This window comes from Scomber japonicus, chromosome 22 (genome assembly GCF_027409825.1).
Source record: "Scomber japonicus isolate fScoJap1 chromosome 22, fScoJap1.pri, whole genome shotgun sequence".
NCBI classification, from domain to species: Eukaryota; Metazoa; Chordata; class Actinopteri; order Scombriformes; family Scombridae; genus Scomber; species Scomber japonicus.
In genome coordinates, this window is record NC_070599.1 from 23,317,989 (window position 1) to 23,337,988 (window position 20,000).

The window sequence follows — 20,000 nt, forward strand, 5'->3', positions numbered from 1 at the left end:
GAGGGAAGGATAGAAAGAAGGAAAAAAGGGAGGAAGGTAGGAAAGGAGGGAATGAAGGAAGGAAAGGAGGGAGGAAGGAAGGAAGGAAGGAAGGGAGGAAAGGAAAGAAGGAAGGAGGGACAGGGGAAAGAATGAAGGGAGGAATGTAGGAAAGAAGGACAGAGGAAAGAAGTTAGGAAGGACAGAGGAAAGAAGGAAGGTAGGAAGGACAGAGGAAAGAAGGAAGGGAGGAAAGAATGATAGAGGAAAGAAGGAAGGGAGGAAGGTAGGAAAGAAGGATAGAGGAAAGAAAGAGAGAAGGAGGAAGGAAGGAAAGAAAGAAGAAGGAAGGAGGGAGGAAGGAAGGAAGGGAGGAAAGGAAATAAGGAAGGAAGGGAGGGAGGGAGGAAGGAAGGAAGGGAGGAAAGAAGAATTAGACGGGGTCAATTTGACCCGGGAGGACGACAGGAAGGTTGAGACTTGCAGCAGTTTTTAAATCTGCATCAATTAAACTTTAAATATGAAGATTAACAGGAAGTGAAGAAGCTACTTTGACCTTTGACCTTTGACCCCGAACCCTCCTGCTCCTCTTTAAAGCAGGTTCATTGACTCACAGTTGATTTCTAACATGTCAATGAAACTGAAACAGAGGAAGCTGTTTCTAAATATACATCAATTAAACACCAATAAATATCTAAATAGGAAGATGAACAGGAAGTGGAGGAGCCTTTTTTTTTTCCCTCGCACTTTTGACCTCAGTGTTTTTGAAACTCTGCCTCCTGCTCTGCTTTGAAGCGGTTTTTCTGTCATTTCTACACATGAGACGTTTGAAACAGAACAGATCTTATCAGAGTCTATGTTCGACTTATTCTACTCAACTAGTGCCTGTTATGAGTATTTTCAGAATAAAAGAGAGAGATAGTGATTACTGAGTGGAAAAGTTATTCTACTCAACTAGTGCCTGTTATATGTTGAGTATTTTCAGAATAAAAGAGAGAGATAGTGATTACTGAGTGGAAAAGTTATTCTACTCAACTAGTGCCTGTTATATGTTGAGTATTTTCAGAATAAAAGAGAGAGCTAATGATTACTGAGTGGAAAAGTTATTCTACTTAACTAGTGCCTGTTATATGTTGTTGAGTATTTTCAGAATAAAAGAGAAAGATAATGATTACTGAGTGGAAAAGTTATTCTACTCAACTAGTGCCTGTTATGAGTATTTTCAGAATAAAAGAGAGAGCTAGTGATTACTGAGTGGAAATGTTATTCTACTTAACTAGTGCCTGTTATATGTTGTTGAGTATTTTCAGAATAAAAGAGAGAGATAGTGATTACTGAGTGGAAATGTTATTCTACTCACTTAGTGCCTGTTATATGTTGAGTATTTTCAAAATAAAAGAGAGAGACAGTGATTACTGAGTGGAAAAGTTATTCTACTCACTTAGTGCCTGTTATACTGTAAGTTGTTTTTATAGAGTATTTTCAAAATAAAAGAGAGAGCTAATGATTACTGAGTGGAAAAGTTATTCTACTCAACTAGTGCCTGTTATATGTTGAGTATTTTCAGAATAAAAGAGAGAGCTAGTGATTACTGAGTGGAAAAGTTATTCTACTCAACTAGTGCCTGTTATATGTTGAGTATTTTCAGAATAAAAGAGAGAGCTAGTGATTACTGAGTGGAAAAGTTATTCTACTCAACTTAGTGCCTGTTATATGTTGAGTATTTTCAAAATAAAAGAGAGAGCTAGTGATTACTGAGTGGAAAAGTTATTCTACTCAACTTAGTGCCTGTTATATGTTGTTGAGTATTTTCAGAATAAAAGAGAGAGATAGTGATTACTGAGTGGAAAAGTTATTCTACTCACTTAGTGCCTGTTATATGTTGAGTATTTTCAGAATAAAAGAGAGAGATAGTGATTACTGAGTGGAAAAGTTATTCTACTCAACTAGTGCCTGTTATATATTGAGTATTTTCAAAATAAAAGAGAGAGCTAGTGATTACTGAGTGGAAAAGTTATTCTACTCAACTTAGTGCCTGTTATATGTTGTTGAGTATTTTCAGAATAAAAGAGAGAGATAGTGATTACTGAGTGGAAAAGTTATTCTACTCACTTAGTGCCTGTTATATGTTGAGTATTTTCAAAATAAAAGAGAGAGACAGTGATTACTGAGTGGAAAAGTTATTATACTCACTTAGTGCCTGTTATATGTTGAGTATTTTCAGAATAAAAGAGAGAGATAGTGATTACTTAGTGGAAACGTCATTCTACTCACTTAGTGCCCGTTATACTGTAAGTTGTTTTTATAGAGGATTTTCAGAATAAAAGAGAGAGATTGTGGTTACTGAGTGGAAAAGTTATTCTACTCACTTAGTGCCTGTTATATGTTGAGTATTTTCAAAATAAAAGAGAGATATAGTGATTACTGAGTGGAAAAGTTATTCTACTCAACTAGTGCCTGTTATATGTTGAGTATTTTCAAAATAAAAGAGAGAGATAGTGATTACTGATTGGAAAAGTTATTCTACTTAACTAGTGCCTGTTATATGTTGTTGAGTATTTTCAGAATAAAAGAGAGAGATAGTGATTACTGAGTGGAAAAGTTATTCTACTCAACTAGTGCCTGTTATATGTTGAGTATTTTCAAAATAAAAGAGAGAGCTAGTGATTACTGAGTGGAAAAGTTATTCTACTCAACTAGTGCATGTTATACTGTAAGTTGTTTTTCAGAATAAAAGAGAGATAGTGATTACTGAGTGGGGAAAAGTTATTCTACTCAACCTAGTGCCTGTTATATGTTGAGTATTTTCAAAATAAAAGAGAGAGATAGTGAATACTGAGTGGGGAAAAGTTATTCTACTCACTTAGTGCCTGTTATACTGTAAGTTGAGTTGAGTATTTTCAGAATAAAAGAGAGAGATAGTGATTACTGGGTGGAACAGTTATTCTACTCACTTAGTGCCTGTTATACTGTAAGTTGAGTATTTTCAGAATAAAAGAGAGAGATACTGATTGATTCTTTTTGTCGTCTTTCAGGCCGGAGAAGCGGGAGAAGAGTCATCGGACAGCGACGGAGAGCAAGAAGAAACATCACACAAGCTGATCCGCAAAGTGTCGACCTCGGGGCAAATACGTGCAAAGGTAGGAAAGACGAGAGTGTGTGTGTGTGTGTGTGTGTGTGTGTGTGTGTGTATGTGTGTGTGTGTGTTTTATCTCTTGGAGCTTGTGGAGTATCTGATTGTTTTTCGAGAGGTTTGGAAAAGTGTCGGGAAACTGAAACTGGAGTCGAAGTCTCTCGTCTGTGTCGGTGATTTAACCCTCCTGTTGTCCTCGAGTCAAGGAAGGAAGGAAGGATGGAAGGGAGGCAGGGAGAAAGAAGGAAGGAAAGGAGGAAGGGAAGAAGAAGAAAGGAATGGAGGAAGAAAGAAGGAAGGGAGGAGGGAGGAGGGAGGAAGAAGGAAGGAAGGAAGGATGGAAGGGAGGAAGAAAGAAAGGAGGACGGGAGGAAGAAAGAAGGAAAGGGGGGAAGGAAGGATGGAAGGGAGGAAGAAGGAAGGAAAGGAGGAAGAAAGGATGGATGGAAGGGAGGAAAGAAGGAAGGGAGGAAAAAGGAAGGATGGAAGGGAGAAAGAAGGAAGGAAGGATGAAAGGGAGAAAGAAGGAAGGAAAGGAGGAATTGAGGAAGAAAGAAGGAAAGGAGGGAATGAAGGAAGAATGGATGGAAGGGAGGAAGAAAGGACGAAGGAAGGGAGGAAGAAAGGAAAGCTAGAAGGGAGGGAGGAAGGAAGGATGGAAGGGAGGAAGGAGGGAACGAAGGAAGGAAGGATGGAAGGGAGGGAGGGAAGGAGGAAAGTAGGACGGAAAGAAGGAACAATCAAAACAGACGGGGTCAATTTGACCCGGGAGAACGACAGGAAGGTGCAACTTGTGTTTATAGATGTTGGTTTATCGGCTGTTTCTCAACATTTTAAGAGGTGCTCTTATTGTGAAGGGGGATTAGGGAGGAAGTCATGGAGTGAGTTTTTTTCATATTAGAGTTTCAATGGGAAGTCTTATTAAACATTTTGAAGTTATTTGAAGGACACCTGTCTCACACACACACACATATATATACACACACACACACACACACACACACACACACACACACATACACACACACATTATTATCACTGAAGGATCTTATTACATTATCTGTGTGTCTTACGTCTATAAATCAGACCTCAGATCTTATCGCTGCCCCCCCCCCCCCCCTCCTTCGCCTTGTCTCAGTCTGCTGAGGTCAGCTGACTTCCTGCAGCACTTCCTGTATGCGTCATTTTGTTTTTGCCGCCACGGCGATGACGAGTCGCGTTCAAGAAACTGACGTAATCAGTTTCTGTGTGTGTGTGTGTGTGTGTGTGTGTGTGTGTGTGTGTGTGTGTGTGAGTGTGAGAGTGTGAGTTTCCCTCTCACTTATCGGCATCTGGAGTGTGTGTTTTGTGTGTGTTTGCGTGTGTGTGTGTGTGTTGTTACCGTAAGATATTAACAGGTTTTTAGTGGCCTGTTACTGGCAAACACACACACACACACACACACAGACACACACACACACACACACACACACACACACACATCTCATTAGTTATTGATAAACCAATAACAATGATAAATGCATTATTTCCAGTACACACACACACACACACACACACACACACACACACACACACACACACACACACACACACACACATAATAATATTTTGGTCATCATCTGTGTATGTGTGTGTGTGTGTGTGTGTGTGCATGTGCATGTGTGTGTGTATAAATGATTGTTATCCATTACGTGCATCGACCGTCAACTGTAAATCACGCTCCGATCGATAAGGATAACATGGCACTCTGGTAACCCCTCCCTGTTGTCACGGCAACGACCACAACATCCCATAATGACACGGTGTAATAATAATGGTATCGGGTATCAGTGTTATATTGATCGGTTATCAGGACACCATTGTAATGTAGCGGGGTGGGGGCGGGGGGGGGGGGGGGGGGAGTATGGTGAGGGGTGATAAACAGAGGCGTTGCCATGGCGACGTGAAGAAATCCAATACAACAGGTGACTTTGAAGCTTCTTTTGGCGTCACCTGTGTTTTACTTGGTTATTATTTTATTTTGTTAACATATGAAGTCATCCTGCTGACGCACAGTGATGATGTCATTTTTTGTGTGTGCGATGATGTCATCACCCAGCAGCCTTCCTATTGGCTGAGAGAATACCATGATTAATACTTCATGTAAACATCTCTCTCTCTCTCTCTCTCTCTCTCTCTCTCGCTCTCTCTCTCTCTCTCTCTCTCTCTCTCTTTGTGTGTGTGTGTGTGTGTGTGTGTGTAATGTGTGTGTGTGTGCACCTACATGTCATGTGACCCAGATTAAGCTACTCATCGACTCCTGGATTATGCTTCAGTGACAAAAACAATGGCCTGAGCGGATTAGCGCTGTTTGTGTATCCCTCTTCGTTTGTTTATGTGTGTGTACGTGTGTGTGTGTGTGTGTGTGTGTGTGTGTGTGTGTGTGTGTCTCGCCTCGCCTCATTTCCCCTCCATCAACCCCCCCCCCCCCCTCCTTTTTTCTCATCAGAGTGGCACTCTGTCAGCACACTTGTTAAGGAGGTGCTAATTCTTATCAACTGTGACAAAACACCCTGACACTATTAGATTAATTCACTACACACACACACACACACACACACACACACACACACACACACACACACACACACACACACACACACACACACACACACACACACACACACACGAGCTTCCGAATAATTAACACAGATGCCATATCTGATGGTAGCCCCTAGAAGATTGGGCTTGTGTCATTTTACATTTCATTTGACACTCTGGAGATGTGTGTGTGTGTGTGTGTGTGTGTGTGTGTGTGTGTGTGTGTGTGTGTGTGTGTGTGTGTGTGTGTGTGTGTGTGTGTGTGTGTGTGTGTGTTGGCTGTAAATTAAATATCTTGCATCAGTTTGAACTGACTGAAATCAATACTTATATGAGTTTTGAGCGTCCCGTAGCCTCGCAGTGAGATAGAAATTAGCCAAATCCTTAAAAATGGAGGCGATGACATCATCTAATCGCATTTTAGGATTGATTGCAGTGAGTTGAAATGAACCAAAATCCTAAAAAATAAGACTAAGACACTCAAATCTAATGCAAGTTTTAGGTTTTTGGTTTATTTCATCTCACTGTAATCGATCTTTGTGTGAGTTTTTGAGTCATAGTCTCAAGTTTTTAAGGTTTTACTGTTTTGGTTTATTCTTAACCCTCCTGTTGTCCTCGAGTCAAGAGAAGGAAGGGAGGAAGGAAGGAAGGAAGGAAGAAGGGAAGGAAGGAAGGAGGGAGGGAGGGAGGGAGGAAAGAAGGACAGAAGAAGGAAGGAAAGGAAGGAAGGAAGGGAGGAAGGAAAGGAAGGAAGCAAGGAGGGAAGGAAGGGAGGCAGGAAGGAGGAAAGAAGGACAGAAGGAAGGGAGGAAAGAAAGGAAAGAAGGAAGGAAGGAGGGAAGGAAAGGAGGGACAGAGGAGGGAAGGAAAGAAGGACAGAAGAAGGAAAGGAGGAAGGAAGGAAAGGAGGAAGGAAGGGAGGAAGAAGGCAAGGAAGGCAAGGAAGGAAAGGAGGACGGAAGGGAGGAAAAAGGCGAGGAAGGAGGGAGGGAGGAAAGAAGGACAGAAGGAAGGGAGGAAAGAAAGGAAGAAAGGAAGGAGGGAAGGAAGGAACAGTCAAAACAGACATTTGAGATCTATAAAGACACCCTATACTCATTTATTTAAGGTGGATTTTGACTAATATGACTCTGAATATACAAAATTGATATATTTTCATATATGCAAAAATCCAAATATCACGAAATCACCATTAAACATATTGCTGCATTCTTCATATTCTACTAAAATATTCTCCTGGAGCATTAAACAGTGATTTTAAATCTGTTTTTTAACATACATAAATAGAATAAACTCTTCATTAAGGATGAATCATACGTTTATTAATAACTGACGGGGGATTTTATGAATGTGAATAGATGTAAAGATTAATTATGAGTCAGAATAAGAACAGTATGTAAAGAGTTAATGATCTGTAATGAAACTGACCTTGGGATGCTTTTATTGTGAAGGGCTTGACGTACGTGTTTGAGCTTGTTGGATAATCTTTCGTGAGAATCGGAGAGTTTAAACGTGTGTGGGATTGTTTTTCTTCTTCTTCTTTAACCTGAACCCTTCCCATCCTGCAGGCCACATGAGACAAGATCAAATAAAGCTCTTAGGAATGAATGAACTGGTTTTAAGGAAGGAAGGAAGGAAGGAAGGATGGAAGGGATGAAGAAAGGAAGGAAGGAAGGCTGGAAGGATGGAAGGGAGGAAGAAGGAAGGAAAGAAAGCTTGAAGGAAGGAAGGAAGGATGGAAAGATGGAAGGAAGGAAGGAAAGATAGAAGGAAGGAGGGAAAGAAGGGATGAAGAAAGGAAGGAAGGAAGGCTGGAAGGGAGGAAGAAAGGAAGGAAGGAGGAAAAGAAGGAAGGAAGGATGGAAGGGAGGAAAAAAGGAAGGAAGGAAGGATGGAAGGGAGGAAGAAGGAAGGAAAGGGAGGAAGTATGGAAGGGAGGAAGAAGGAAGGAAAGGAGGAATGGAGGGAAGGAAGAAAGGAGGAAAGAAAGCTGGAAGGAAGGATGGAAGAAAGGAAGGAAGGAAGAAAGGAGGAAAGAAAGCTGGAAGGAAGGAAGGAAGGATGGAAGAAAGGAAGGAAGGAAGAAAGGAGGAATGGAGGCAAGGAAGGTAGAAAGGAGGAAAGAAAGCTGGAAGGAAGGGGAGGAAGGAAGGAAGGAACAAAAGAAGGAACAGTCAAAACAGAAAGGGTCAATTTGATCTGTAATGAATGTAACCTTGGGATGCTTTTATTGTGAAGGACTTGACGTACTGGTTTTAAGAAGTAGGAAAGCTCTAGTTTCTATATTTCTATATGAGTTTCCATAGCAACAGATACAAACCTCATGATATGGATCAATAACCAGATAATGATCGATATGATTTCTGCAGAAATGTCGTCAAACCTGAATCATAAGAAGAGCAAAGAGAGACAAACTGAAACTGCTATCGTGCTAAATATGTTAAACTATGCACATTATTCTGACACGTTGGAGTCATTTAGCTGCTTTTCATTCCTTCCTGGAGTCTAAACGTTGTAAACTGAATATATTTACCAGGACAGAAGAAGAAGAAGCAAAGATATATCTCTCAATAGATATGAAGCTTTATTATGAAGGTGGAGAGCAAAGCATAGATTCACTAGTTTAGTTAAGGGAGGAAGAAGGAAGGAAGGGAGGAAAGGAGGAAGGAAGGAAGGGAGGGAGGGAGGGAGGAAGGAAAGGAGGAAAGGAAGGCAGGGAGGGAAGAAAGAAGGAAGGGAGGGAGGAAGGAGAAAGGAAAGGTGGAAGGAAGGGAGGAAGAGGGAAGGAAGGGAGGGAGGAAAGGAGGAAAAGAAAGAAGGAAGGGAGGGAAGAAGGAAGGAAGGTAGGATAGAGGGAGGAAAGAAGGACGGAAGGTAGGATAGAGGGAAGAAAGAAGGAAGGAAGGAAGGGAGGACGGAGGAAAGATGGATGGAAGGTAGGATAGAGGGAAGAAAGAAGGAAGGAGGGAGGGAGGAAAGGAGGAAGGAAGGAAGGTTGTTTGATACTTGAAGGAAACTTTTCTCCACTGACTGGCAGATTTAAATAAAGTTCATGACCTCCAGTAGCACTAGAGGACTTTTTTATATATAAATGGGACACATGCTAGTTCAGTATGCACAGCGCTTATTATCTTTTTGCACATTTGAAAGATGCAAACCTCAATGTGCCAAATTAGTAGATAAACTTGCACTTCATTTTTTTGCAGTTGATGTCAAGTTTGCACACGATTTTAAACATGCTAACCTTTTAGTAAATCAGATTACACTTAAAAACCAGTTAGCTCGCTGGCTAAGTAGCTATCGGTTACTATCATCATCATAATAAAAAGTAAAGCTTAAATACAAAACATGCTGATTTACATCAGAATTAATGGATTTTACTTTAAAATTTAAATGTTTGATACTTGAAGGGAAGATTTTTGACGTTTTTCTCGACTGACTGACATATTTAATTAAAGTTAATGAGCTTCAGTAGCACTAGCTTTTATCACTTATTTATCTTTTATGCACATTTTAAAGATGCAAACCTCAACTTGCACTTCATTTTTTTGCAGGTAAATCAAGTTTGCACACATTTTTACTCATGCATACCTTTTAATAAATCAGATTACACTTAAAAACCAGTTAGCTCGCTGGCTAAGTAGCTAGCGGTTACTATCATTATCACCATCATAATAATAATAGCTTTATTCATATAGCTCAAATCTTTGCTACTCAAATGGAAACTTTTGATATTTTTCTCCATTCACTGTCAGATAAATAAAGTTCATGACCTCCAGTAGCACTAGAGGATGTTTTTTTTTTAATATAAATATGACACATGCTGCAAAGAAGAAGCACAATAAACAACAAATAAAAGATTTAAGATGCATGAAGAAGCAGCTTAGTGAACATCTTAAAGGGGAAATGACCTCCAGCACACAAACAGCCCTGCAGTGAATAACACTCAAGGTAAACTCCGCGGGGAACCTTTTTTTTTTTTTTTTTTTTTTTAAATGTTGGCATAACTACAAGCAGTTTCATGCAACAGGAAGCAGTCGGAGGCGGGTTTTTTTTTTTTTTTTTGTCGGGTGGGGGGGAAATGGACATGTGATGTTTGGTTTTACTGCCAACATGTTTTTGAGCTTTGAGGGTTTTTTTTTTTTTTTTGGTGGCATCAGTCGACAGTTTCACAAGTTCATGTTGAAGACTGACCTGCCTGCTGGATTCTCTCTTTCTCTCTTTTCTACCTCCAGGCTGAGTTGCATAAGGTTTCACACTCTTTCTTTTCTTTCTTTCCTTTCTTTCCTTCCCCCCCCCCCCCTCTCCCTCCCTCCATCCTTCCTCCTCCTCCTCCTCCTCCTCCTCCTCCTCCTCCTCCTCCTGTTTGCTTTGCTCTCATTTACTGTGTGGAAAATAAAGGAGACACAGGAAGAGAATGAGGCGGAAGAGCAAACTGCTTCTGTGAAGTGTGTGTGTGTTTGTGTGTGTGTGTGTGTGTGTGTTCGGCCTACTCAAAGCCTCACACACACACACACACACACACACACACACACACACACACACACACACACACACACACACACACACACACATACACAGACAGACACACACACACAGAAAAGGGCAGTCCCTTCATTATGTTTCTCTCCCATATGAGGTTCCATCTCCTTTTCTTTCCTCTCCTTTTGTCTCTCCGCTCTTTCATTCCTTTTTTCCTCCTCTCTTCCTCTCTCCCTTCTTTTCTGTTTATAAAATTAATATTAATTTCTCAGCATGTTTCCACCATTTTCATCCCATTTTTCCTCCTAAAATGGAAATAAAACACCTGCATGCACATTATACTTTTATCATCTTCAACCTTCTTTTCCTTTTTTTTACTCTTTTATATAACCCCCCCCCCTCTTTTCTTTTTTTACCCCTCAGATGAAATAAGGAACAATCAATAAATCTCTAAACTTTTCCCCTCTTTTACTAAAATAGCAGCAGCATCACTCCAGATTATATAACCACTCATATTTCTGGTAGCGACCCAACAGGTAACACTATTAGTTTTTACATTTTTTGGATTTCCTGCACGTTGCTTTTGGATTTAAAAAAAAACAGAAAAAAAGACACTTAATATATCTGCATCTCTCGCTCCCAGTGCAGAAGTCTGTGTGGGTGTTCGCTGCAATAGAGATGAGGACGAGTTATGTGTGTGTGTGTGTGTGTGTGTGTGTGTGTGTGTGTGTGTGTGTGTGTGTGTGTGTGTGTGTGTGTGTGTGTGTGTGTGTGTGTGTGTGTGTGTGTGTGTGTGTGTGTGTGTGTGTGTGTGTGTGTGTGCTTTGATTTATGCCCCTTGGCTTGATGTGATACAGCTGCAATAGTGTGTGGGTCAATACTGAGAGATGGAAAAGAGCGGAGAGAGAGAGAGAGAGAGAGAGAGAGAGAGATGGAGATGGAGGTAGAGTGGAAAGTAGCAGATCCAGAGTTATATAATATAAGAAATACACACACACACACACACACACACAGTAATACCTCGTGTTTACCGTCATCATCACAACAGGTTGGCAGGATCGGAGGAAGCTCAGCTCGGCTATTTAAGTGTCGGAATAAAAAAAATTTAAAAAATGCACCTAACTTATTGTTTAGTTTCCTTAAGGTGGAATAAACACTCTTAAGGTGGAATAAACACTCTTAAGGTGGAATAAACACTCTTAAGGTGGAATAAACACTCTTAAGGTGGAATAAACACTCTTAAGGCGGCTTTCCACATCATCAACCGTGTGTTTTTTAAAATTTATTATATGAATGTTTTTGTTGTTTAAAAGATCTTTTCTATAGCGGAAGTTTAAGTTCAATTTTTATGTTTATAGCTTATCGTCGAGTTTCATGTGACACGAAAGCTGCAGATCAATAATGAGTTGAGAGTCTCGGAGCGTGCAGCAAACAGACCGAAGGCTGCAGATAACAGATCTTATCTCTGCTGCTGCACGGAGTTACTGGTGTCAGTCAGTGTTGTTGGTTTCTTATAGATCTGCTTCGGAGGTACTTTGTTGAGATTTTAGCCACTTTTGCTTCTATAATGTAATATTTTAATTAAGTGGGGGACACAATATTAGAGCAGGAAGGTAGGAAGGAGTGATGGACAGACAGAAGGAAGGAAGATAGGAAGGAAGGAGGGATGGACAGACAGAAGGAAGGAAGGAAGGAAGGAAGGAAGGAGGGCTGGACAGACAGAAGGAAGGAAGATAGGAAGGAAGGAAGGAGGGATGGACAGACAGAAGGAAGGAAGATAGGAAGGAAGGAAGGAGGGATGGACAGACAGAAGGAAGGAAGATAGGAAGGAAGGAAGGAGGGATGGACACACAGAAGGAAGGAATGAAGGAAGGAATGAAGGAAGGATGGACAGACAGAAGGAAGGAAGATAGGAAGGAAGGAAGGAGGGATGGACAGACAGAAGGAAGGAAGATAGGAAGGAAGGAAGGAGGGATGGACAGACAGAAGGAAGGAAGGAATGAAGGAAAGTAGGAAGGAAGGAATGAAGGAAGATAGGAAGGAAGGAATGAAGGAAGGAGGGATGGACAGACAGAAGGAAGGAATAAAGGAAAGTAGGAAGGAAGGAATGAAGGAAGGAGGGATGGACAGACAGAAGGAAGGAATAAAGGAAAGTAGGAAGGAAGGAATGAAGGAAGGAGGGATGGACAGACAGAAGGAAGGAAGGAAGGAGGGATGGACAGACAGAAGGAAGGAAGGAAGGTAGGTAGGTAGGAAGGAAGGAGGGATGGACAGACAGAAGGAAGGAAGGAAGGAAGGAAGGTAGGTAGGTAGGAAGGAAGGAATGAAGGAAGGAGGGATGGACAGACAGAAGGAAGGAAGATAGGAAGGAAGGAAGGAGGGATGGACAGACAGAAGGAAGGAAGGAAGGTAGGTAGGTAGGTAGGAAGGAAGGAATGAAGGAAGGAGGGATGGACAGACAGAAGGAAGGAATGAAGGAAAGTAGGAAGGAAGGAATGAAGGAAGGAGGGATGGACAGACAGAAGGAAGGAATAAAGGAAAGTAAGAAGGAAGGAATGAAGGAAGGAGGGATGGACAGACAGAAGGAAGGAATAAAGGAAAGTAGGAAGGAAGGAAGGAGGTTAGGTAGGAAGGGAGGAAGGAAGGAGGTTAGGTAGGAAGGTAGGAAGGAAGGAGGTTAGGTAGGAAGGGAGGAAGGAAGGAGGTTAGGTAGGAAGGGAGGAAGGAAGGAGGTTAGGTAGGAAGGTAGGAATGAATGAAGGGTATTGTTGGTTTCTTATAGATCTGCTTCGGAGGTACTTTGGTTTTTTCGTTGTTGTTGTTGTTTTCCACTTTGAGGAAAAGCTAATCTCATAAGTAGCAGCTCAAAAATCAAAAAGCTGAATCTATTGCGTATGACATCACTTTAGTTGCTCGTAAGTTGCTCCACGTTAAAAAAAACAGTAGAAAATCACCAATAAAATGAGAGAAAGAGAAGATGGGAATTTAAACTTCCTGTCGTCCTCCCGGGTCAAACTGACCCCGTCTCTTTTGACTGTTCCTTCTTTCCTTCCTTACTTCTTCCACTCCACCGTTCTTTCTTTGCTCCCTCCTCCTTCCATCCTTCCTTCCTTTCTCCTTTCCTTCCTCCCTCCCTCCTTTACTCCTTTCCTTCCTTTCTTTGCTCCCTCCTCCTTCCAGCCTTCCTTCCTTTCTCCTTTCCTTCCTCCCTCCCTCCTTACTCCTTTCCTTCCTTTCTTCCTTCCTTCTCTCCTAAATTCCTTCCTCTTGTCATCCTTACTCCTTTCCTTCCTCTCTCCCTCCTTACTCCTTTCTTTCCTTCCTTCCTCCTTCCCTCCTTACTCCTTTCCCTCCTTCCTTCCTTCCTTCCTTCCTCCTTCCCTCCTTACTCCTTTCCTTCCTTCCTTCCTCTTTTCCTCCCACCTTCCCTCCTTACTCCTTCCTTCCTTCCTTCTCTCCTATATTCCTTCCTCTTGTCATCCTTACTCATTTCCTTCCTCCCTTCCTTCCTCCTGTCTCCCTCCCTCCCTACTCATTTCCTTCCTTCCTTCCTTCCTTGCTTGCTTTCTTCCTTCCTTCCTTCCTTCCTTCCTTCCTTCTCTCCTTCCTTCCTTCTTCTGTCCTTCCTTCACCTGAGGACAACAGGAGGTTTCAAATGATCTTGTAGTCAGCGTCATTGTGTCTTCAGTCTTTCTATTTAAGCTTTTAAAAAATATTACAAGAAGAAACAAGAAGTGCTTATTAATTAAAGAAATGTTTCTTGGCAGGTAAGGGTTGCAAGTCGAGCCAAAAAATACATTTCTGGAGTAACAAACTTCTACTTGAGGGGGGGATTTAAAAACTATCTGCTGTTGGGGAAATATAAAGGCAGCTGCAGTTTTCTTTATAATTTTAAAACCTTTTCTTAGATATTAATGGTTGAAAAGCTCAAACCAGCAGGCTTCTAGTATCACTGCTCTGATTTTATAGGTAATCTATGTTAAAGCGCCTAACTCGACAAGACGCACAATGGACACAGTGTGCATTATTGATTTGCTATAATGAAATTACTGTACATGGACTGTGTTAATCATACATGCTGGAGTTTACTCAGGCGTGCATGAAGATGTGTGGAGAGACTTACAGACGACTTACGTTTCATAGACTTGTGTTCATTTCCTGGAGACTTACCGTCACCTAAACCCATAACCACAACTTCCTTAAAGCTTTAACACTGAACCACTGAGACTAAAATATCAGCTTTCTTTTCCCATAATTGGACAAGTTAGCTGGTATTAAAACATGTTCCCAGAAAGTAGGCTAAGATAGAACACACACACACACACACGTTTGTCTTTATGTCCTGATGAGGACACGTAATGATGTAATACATTCCAAACTGTAACCATGACAACTAAATGCCTAAATCCAACCTTAACCCAAACCTTAACCATAACCATAACTTGTTCAACCCCTAACCAGAACCACTGACTCATAAATCTGCCTTTTCTCGCCACTATTAGACAAGATGTCCCCCAATTAACTGGTATTAAACCGGTCCCCAGAAAGTAGCTAAGACAGACACACTCTCACACACTTTACCCTAATCTGAACCTAAATCTGATACTAACCGTAACATTAAAAACAAGTCTTAAATTACATTTTTGATGTTATGAGGACCGGCCAATATGTCCTCACAACACACTCACACACATTGGTCTTTATGTCCTTATGAGGACACGTAATGATGTAATACATTTCCCAACCCTAACCATGACAACTAAATGCCTAAATCCAACCTTAACCATAACCACAACTTCCTTAACTCTTAACCAGAACCACTGACTCATAAATCAGCTTTTTTTTCCCGAAACGTCCCCATTTAATTGGTCTTAAAAATGTGTCCCCTGAAAGTAGGCGAAGACAGAACACACACTCACTATGTCTTTATGTACTTTTGAAGACACTCATCGCCACACTAGACTTAATCATCATAACTAAACACCTAAACCCAACTTTTTTACCTGACGTTGCTTTTTTGAAGTTATAAGGGCCAAAATGTCCTCTTAACACCCACACGTTGGTCTTTATGTCCTTATGAGGACACGTAATGATGTAATACATTCCAAACCGTAACCATGACAACTAAATGCCTAAATCCAACCTTAACCCAAATCATAACATACTTAACTCTTAACCAGAACCACTGACCCAAAAGTCTGCTTTTTCTCCCCACTATTAGACAAGACGTCCCCAATTAACTGGTATTAAACCGGTCCCCAGAAAGTAGGTTAACAGACACACACACACACACACTTTACCCTAACCTGAACCTAAACTTGATACTAACGGTAACCTTAAACCCATGTCTTAATCCTTAAATTGTCTTTTTAAAGTTATGAGGACTGGCCAAAATGTCCTCACAACACACTCACACACATTGGTCTTCATGTCCTAATGAGGACATAATGCATTCCCCAACCGTAACCATGACAACTAAACACCTAAAATCCAACCTAAACCATAACCACAACTTCCTTAACTCTTAACCAGAACCACTGACCCAGAAACCAGCTTTATTCCCACAATTAGACAAGACGTCCCCCATTTAACTTAAAATGCGTCCCCAGAAAGTATGCTAAGACAGAACACACACACACACATATTTGTCTTTATGTACTTGTGAGGATGCTCAAAACGCCTAAATCCAACCTTTACCCTTAACTGAACCTAAACCTTTACCTTTTAAACCAAATCTTAACCCTCAAATTATACTTTGACGTTATGAGAACCGGCCGAAATGTCCTCACAACACACACACACACACACACACACACACACAAACACACACACACACACACACAAACACACACACACACACACACACACACACACACACACACAGCGTCTCTAAATGCTGAGTCGGTTTGTCAGTTAAACCGGAGCCTCAGTGACTCAGTTTCTATTGATTTGACCTCATGTTCCCCCTCTACACAGCGAGGACTCGTCACAGTCAAAAGAAAAACAGGAAGTCGTTTAAAAACTCCGCTTTATAGTGAAAGGGGGAAACAGGAAGTCCTTAAAAGGAGTTTGTGAATGCTTTAAGAGAATCAAACATGTTGATTTAAAGTTGATTTAAACACTTTTTGAAAGACTTGTATCACTTCCAATCATCTAATATAGGAGATTAACTCACGATAATGTAGAATATGTTAATTTAAATGCAAATTATTCATATTTAAAAGAATAAAATGCCAAAAAAAGTGATAAAAAAACAACTTAAAATCTTTTTTTATATATAAATATTTTTATTTTTGGACGTTATTTAAATTAAAAGTTAAACATCTTCATTTTATTTTTAAAAAGAGGAACTTTGTGGGTGTTTTTTTCAGACACAGTTTCACTTCCTTTTTCTATTTCTACTCTTTCTTTTTCTTTTTTGGTTCAGTGTGTTTATCTTTTATTTTGTCGCCCTTCTTATTTGAATTTTCTCTCTTTTCATTGACGCCACCTGGTTTCATTTTATTCCTCCTTTGATCTCTCACAAGCTCTCCTCTCTTCTCTCTCCTCCCTTTCTTCTCCTCCCTTTCTTCCCTCTCTCCTCTCCTCTCTTTCTTCTCTCTCTCCTCTTTCTCCTCTCCTTCCTTTCTTCCATATCCTCCCTTTCTTCCCTCTCTTCTCTCTCTCCTCTCCTCCCTCTCTTCTCTCTCTTCTCTCTCCTCTCCTCCCTTTCTTCCCTATCCTCCCTTTCTTCCCTATCTCCTCTCCTCCCTCTCCTCCCTTTCTTCCCTCTCTCCCCCTCGGCTCCTCCCTTTCTTCCCTCTCTCCTCTCCTCTCCTTTCTCTCCTCCCTTTTTTTCCTCTCCTCCGTATCTTCCCTCTCTTCTCTCTCCTCTCCTCCCTTTCTTCCCTCTCTTCTCTCTCCTCTCTTCCCTTTCTTCCCTCTCTTCTCTCTCTCCCCTTTCTTCTTTCTCCTCTCCTCTCTTTCTTCCTTCCCCCCTCCTCCTTTCATCCTGTCTTCCCCTTCATCTCTTCACTCTTGTCTTCTTTTTCAACATCTCTAGATCTTCTATACCTTTAAGTTTCCTCTCTCTATATCTCTCTATCTCTCTCTTTCTACAGGTATCTATCTTTTTGTGATGCACTTTCTTCCCTTCTATCTTTCTTTCTAGTTCCCTTGAAGTCACTCTTTCATCACCACCTTCACCTACTTCCTTAATCATGAACCTTATCAGCTTATTTCAGGTTTTAAAAGGTTTGTTTTCTCGTTAGTTTGCTGCCGAATCATCGATTTTAAAGATAAAAACAGCTCGACTCAATGGTTCCCTACTTCCTTCTTTTCATCGTTTTCACTCGTTTCTCACCGTCTTCATCAGCAGATTAAAACTCTGATGTTGAGCTCGTCAGATCGACACTGACTTTAACTCTAACGGCAGCATGGACGGTGAAAGGCTGACCGCGTGCGGAGGTGAAGATCATGTGATTCGGCTTTTATCCCAGGTGAGAAACGAGCTGCTTCTGACTCCACCCGGATTTCAGAATAAAAGTCTTAAAATCTATTTAAATACTGAAGATGTTTTTTTTACACTACAAACGTCTTGGATTTTAAAGAAAGAGTCTAGTTTTAGTCATGTTTTTAAGCAAATATGTGATGATTTAATGTCTTTCTTCATCAGTCGTGACAGTAAACAGAGTATTTTTGGGTTTTGAACTTAATTTAACCCCCCTGTTGTCCTCGAGTCAAGGAAAGAAGAGAGGAAGGAAGAAAGGAAGGAAACAGGGAGGAAGAAATGGAGGAAAGGACAGAAGGAAGGGAGGGAGGAAGAAGGAAGGAAAGGAGGGAAGGAAGGAAACGAGGGAGGAAGGAAGGAAGGAAAGGAGGGAGGAAGAAGGGAGGGAAGAAGGAAGGGAAGGAGGGAGGAAAGAAAAGAAGGAAGGAAAGAAGGGAGGAAGGAAGAAGGAAGGAAAGGAGGGAGGAAGGAAGGGAGGAAAGGAAAGAAGTCAAAACAGACGGGGTCCATTTGACTCGAAAGGATGACACAAAGGTTAACTCTTTTCTGAGAAGATTAAGAAACTAATCGTCTCCTCCCTTTTGCAGTCGTCTCCTCCCGTTTGTAGTTCGTCTTCTCCCATTTGTAGTTCGTCTCCTCCCTTTTATAGTTTGTCTCCTCCCTTTTATAGTTTGTCTCCTCCCATCTGTAGTTCGTCTCCTCCCGTTTGTAGTTCGTCTCCTCCCTTTTGCAGTCGTCTCCTCCCGTTTGTAGTCGTCTCCTCCCTTTTATAGTTCGTCTCCTCCCGTCTGTAGTTCATCTCCTCCCGTCTGTAGTTCGTCTCCTCCCTTTTGTAGTTCGTCTCCTCCCTTTTGCAGTCGTCTCCTCCCTTTTGCAGTCGTCTCCTCCCGTTTGTAGTTCGTCTCCTCCCTTTTGCATTCGTCTCCTCCCTTTTGCATTCGTCTCCTCCCTTTTGCATTCGTCTCCTCCCGTTTGTAGTTCGTCTCCTCCCGTTTGTAGTTCGTCTCCTCCCGTTTGCAGTCGTCTCCTCCCGTTTGTAGTTCGTCTCCTCCCTTTTGCATTCGTCTCCTCCCTTTTGCAGTCGTCTCCTCCCGTTTGTAGTTCGTCTCCTCCCGTTTGTAGTTCGTCTCCTCCCTTTTGCAATCATCTCCTCCCGTTTGTAGTTCGTCTCCTCCCGTTTGTAGGTCGTCTCCTCCCATTTGTAGTTCGTCTCCTCCCATTTGTAGTTCGTCTCCTCCCGTCTGTAGTTCATCTCCTCCCGTCTGTAGTTCGTCTCCTCCCGTTTGTAGTTTGTCTCCTCCCTTTTGCAGTCGTCTCCTCCCGTTTGTAGTTCGTCTCCTCCCGTTTGTAGTTCGTCTCCTCCCGTTTGTTGTTCGTCTCCTCCCGTTTGTAGTTCGTCTCCTCCCGTTTGTAGTTCGTCTCCTGCCGTTTGTAGTTCATCTCCTCCCGTTTGTAGTTCGTCTCCTCCCGTTTGTAGTCGTCTCCTCCCTTTTGCATTCGTCTCCTCCCTTTTGCAGTCGTCTCCTCCGGTTTGTAGTTCGTCTCCTCCCTTTTGTAGTTTGTCTCCTCCCTTTTGCATTCGTCTCCTCCCTTTTGCAGTCGTCTCCTCCCGTTTGCAGTCGTCTCCTCCCGTTTGTAGTTCGTCTCCTGCCGTTTGTAGTTCATCTCCTCCCGTTTGTAGTTCGTCTCCTCCCGTTTGTAGTCGTCTCCTCCCTTTTGCATTCGTCTCCTCCCTTTTGCAGTCGTCTCCTCCCTTTTGCAGTCGTCTCCTCCCTTTTGCAGTCGTCTCCTCCCTTTTGTAGTTCGTCTCCTCCCGTTTGTAGTTCGTCTCCTCCCGTTTGTAGTTAGTCTCCTCCCTTTTGCAATCGTCTCCTCCCTTTTGCAGTCGTCTCCTCCCTTTTGTAGTTCGTCTCCTCCCTTTTGCATTCGTCTCCTCCCTTTTGCATTCGTCTCCTCCCTTTTGCAGTCGTCTCCTCCCTTTTGCAGTCGTCTCCTCCCTTTTGTAGTTCGTCTCCTCCCTTTTGCAGTCGTCTCCTCCGGTTTGTAGTTCGTCTCCTCCCGTTTGTAGTTCGTCTCCTCCCGTTTGTAGTTCGTCTCCTCCCATCTGGAATAAACACACACCATTTCAAACTGTCTCAGAGTAAAAACCAAAACCAGTAAATAAATAAAGTTTGCAGCTACTGAAGCTAACTGCATATTAACTCTCCAGGACTCCCACGTCCTCGGGTCAGAGAAATTATACCTCAGATATGAGCTATAATTTAATTTAAATGAAGCCTGTTGACTGTAATTTTCTAAAAAAACATGTAAAAGGAAACAAGGTGGATAAAAAGGTCT

The 20,000-nt window shown here is 41.8% G+C and overlaps 1 protein-coding gene across 1 annotated transcript in view; it reads left to right on the forward strand.

The window, feature by feature from the left end:
• si:dkey-172j4.3 (diacylglycerol kinase eta) overlaps positions 1–20,000 on the forward strand; it is a 121,386-nt gene that overhangs the window by 2,942 nt on the left and 98,444 nt on the right. Inside the window, 1 exon segment of the mRNA XM_053343169.1 lies at positions 3,015–3,119. Coding sequence (XP_053199144.1) covers positions 3,015–3,119 — 105 coding nt within the window.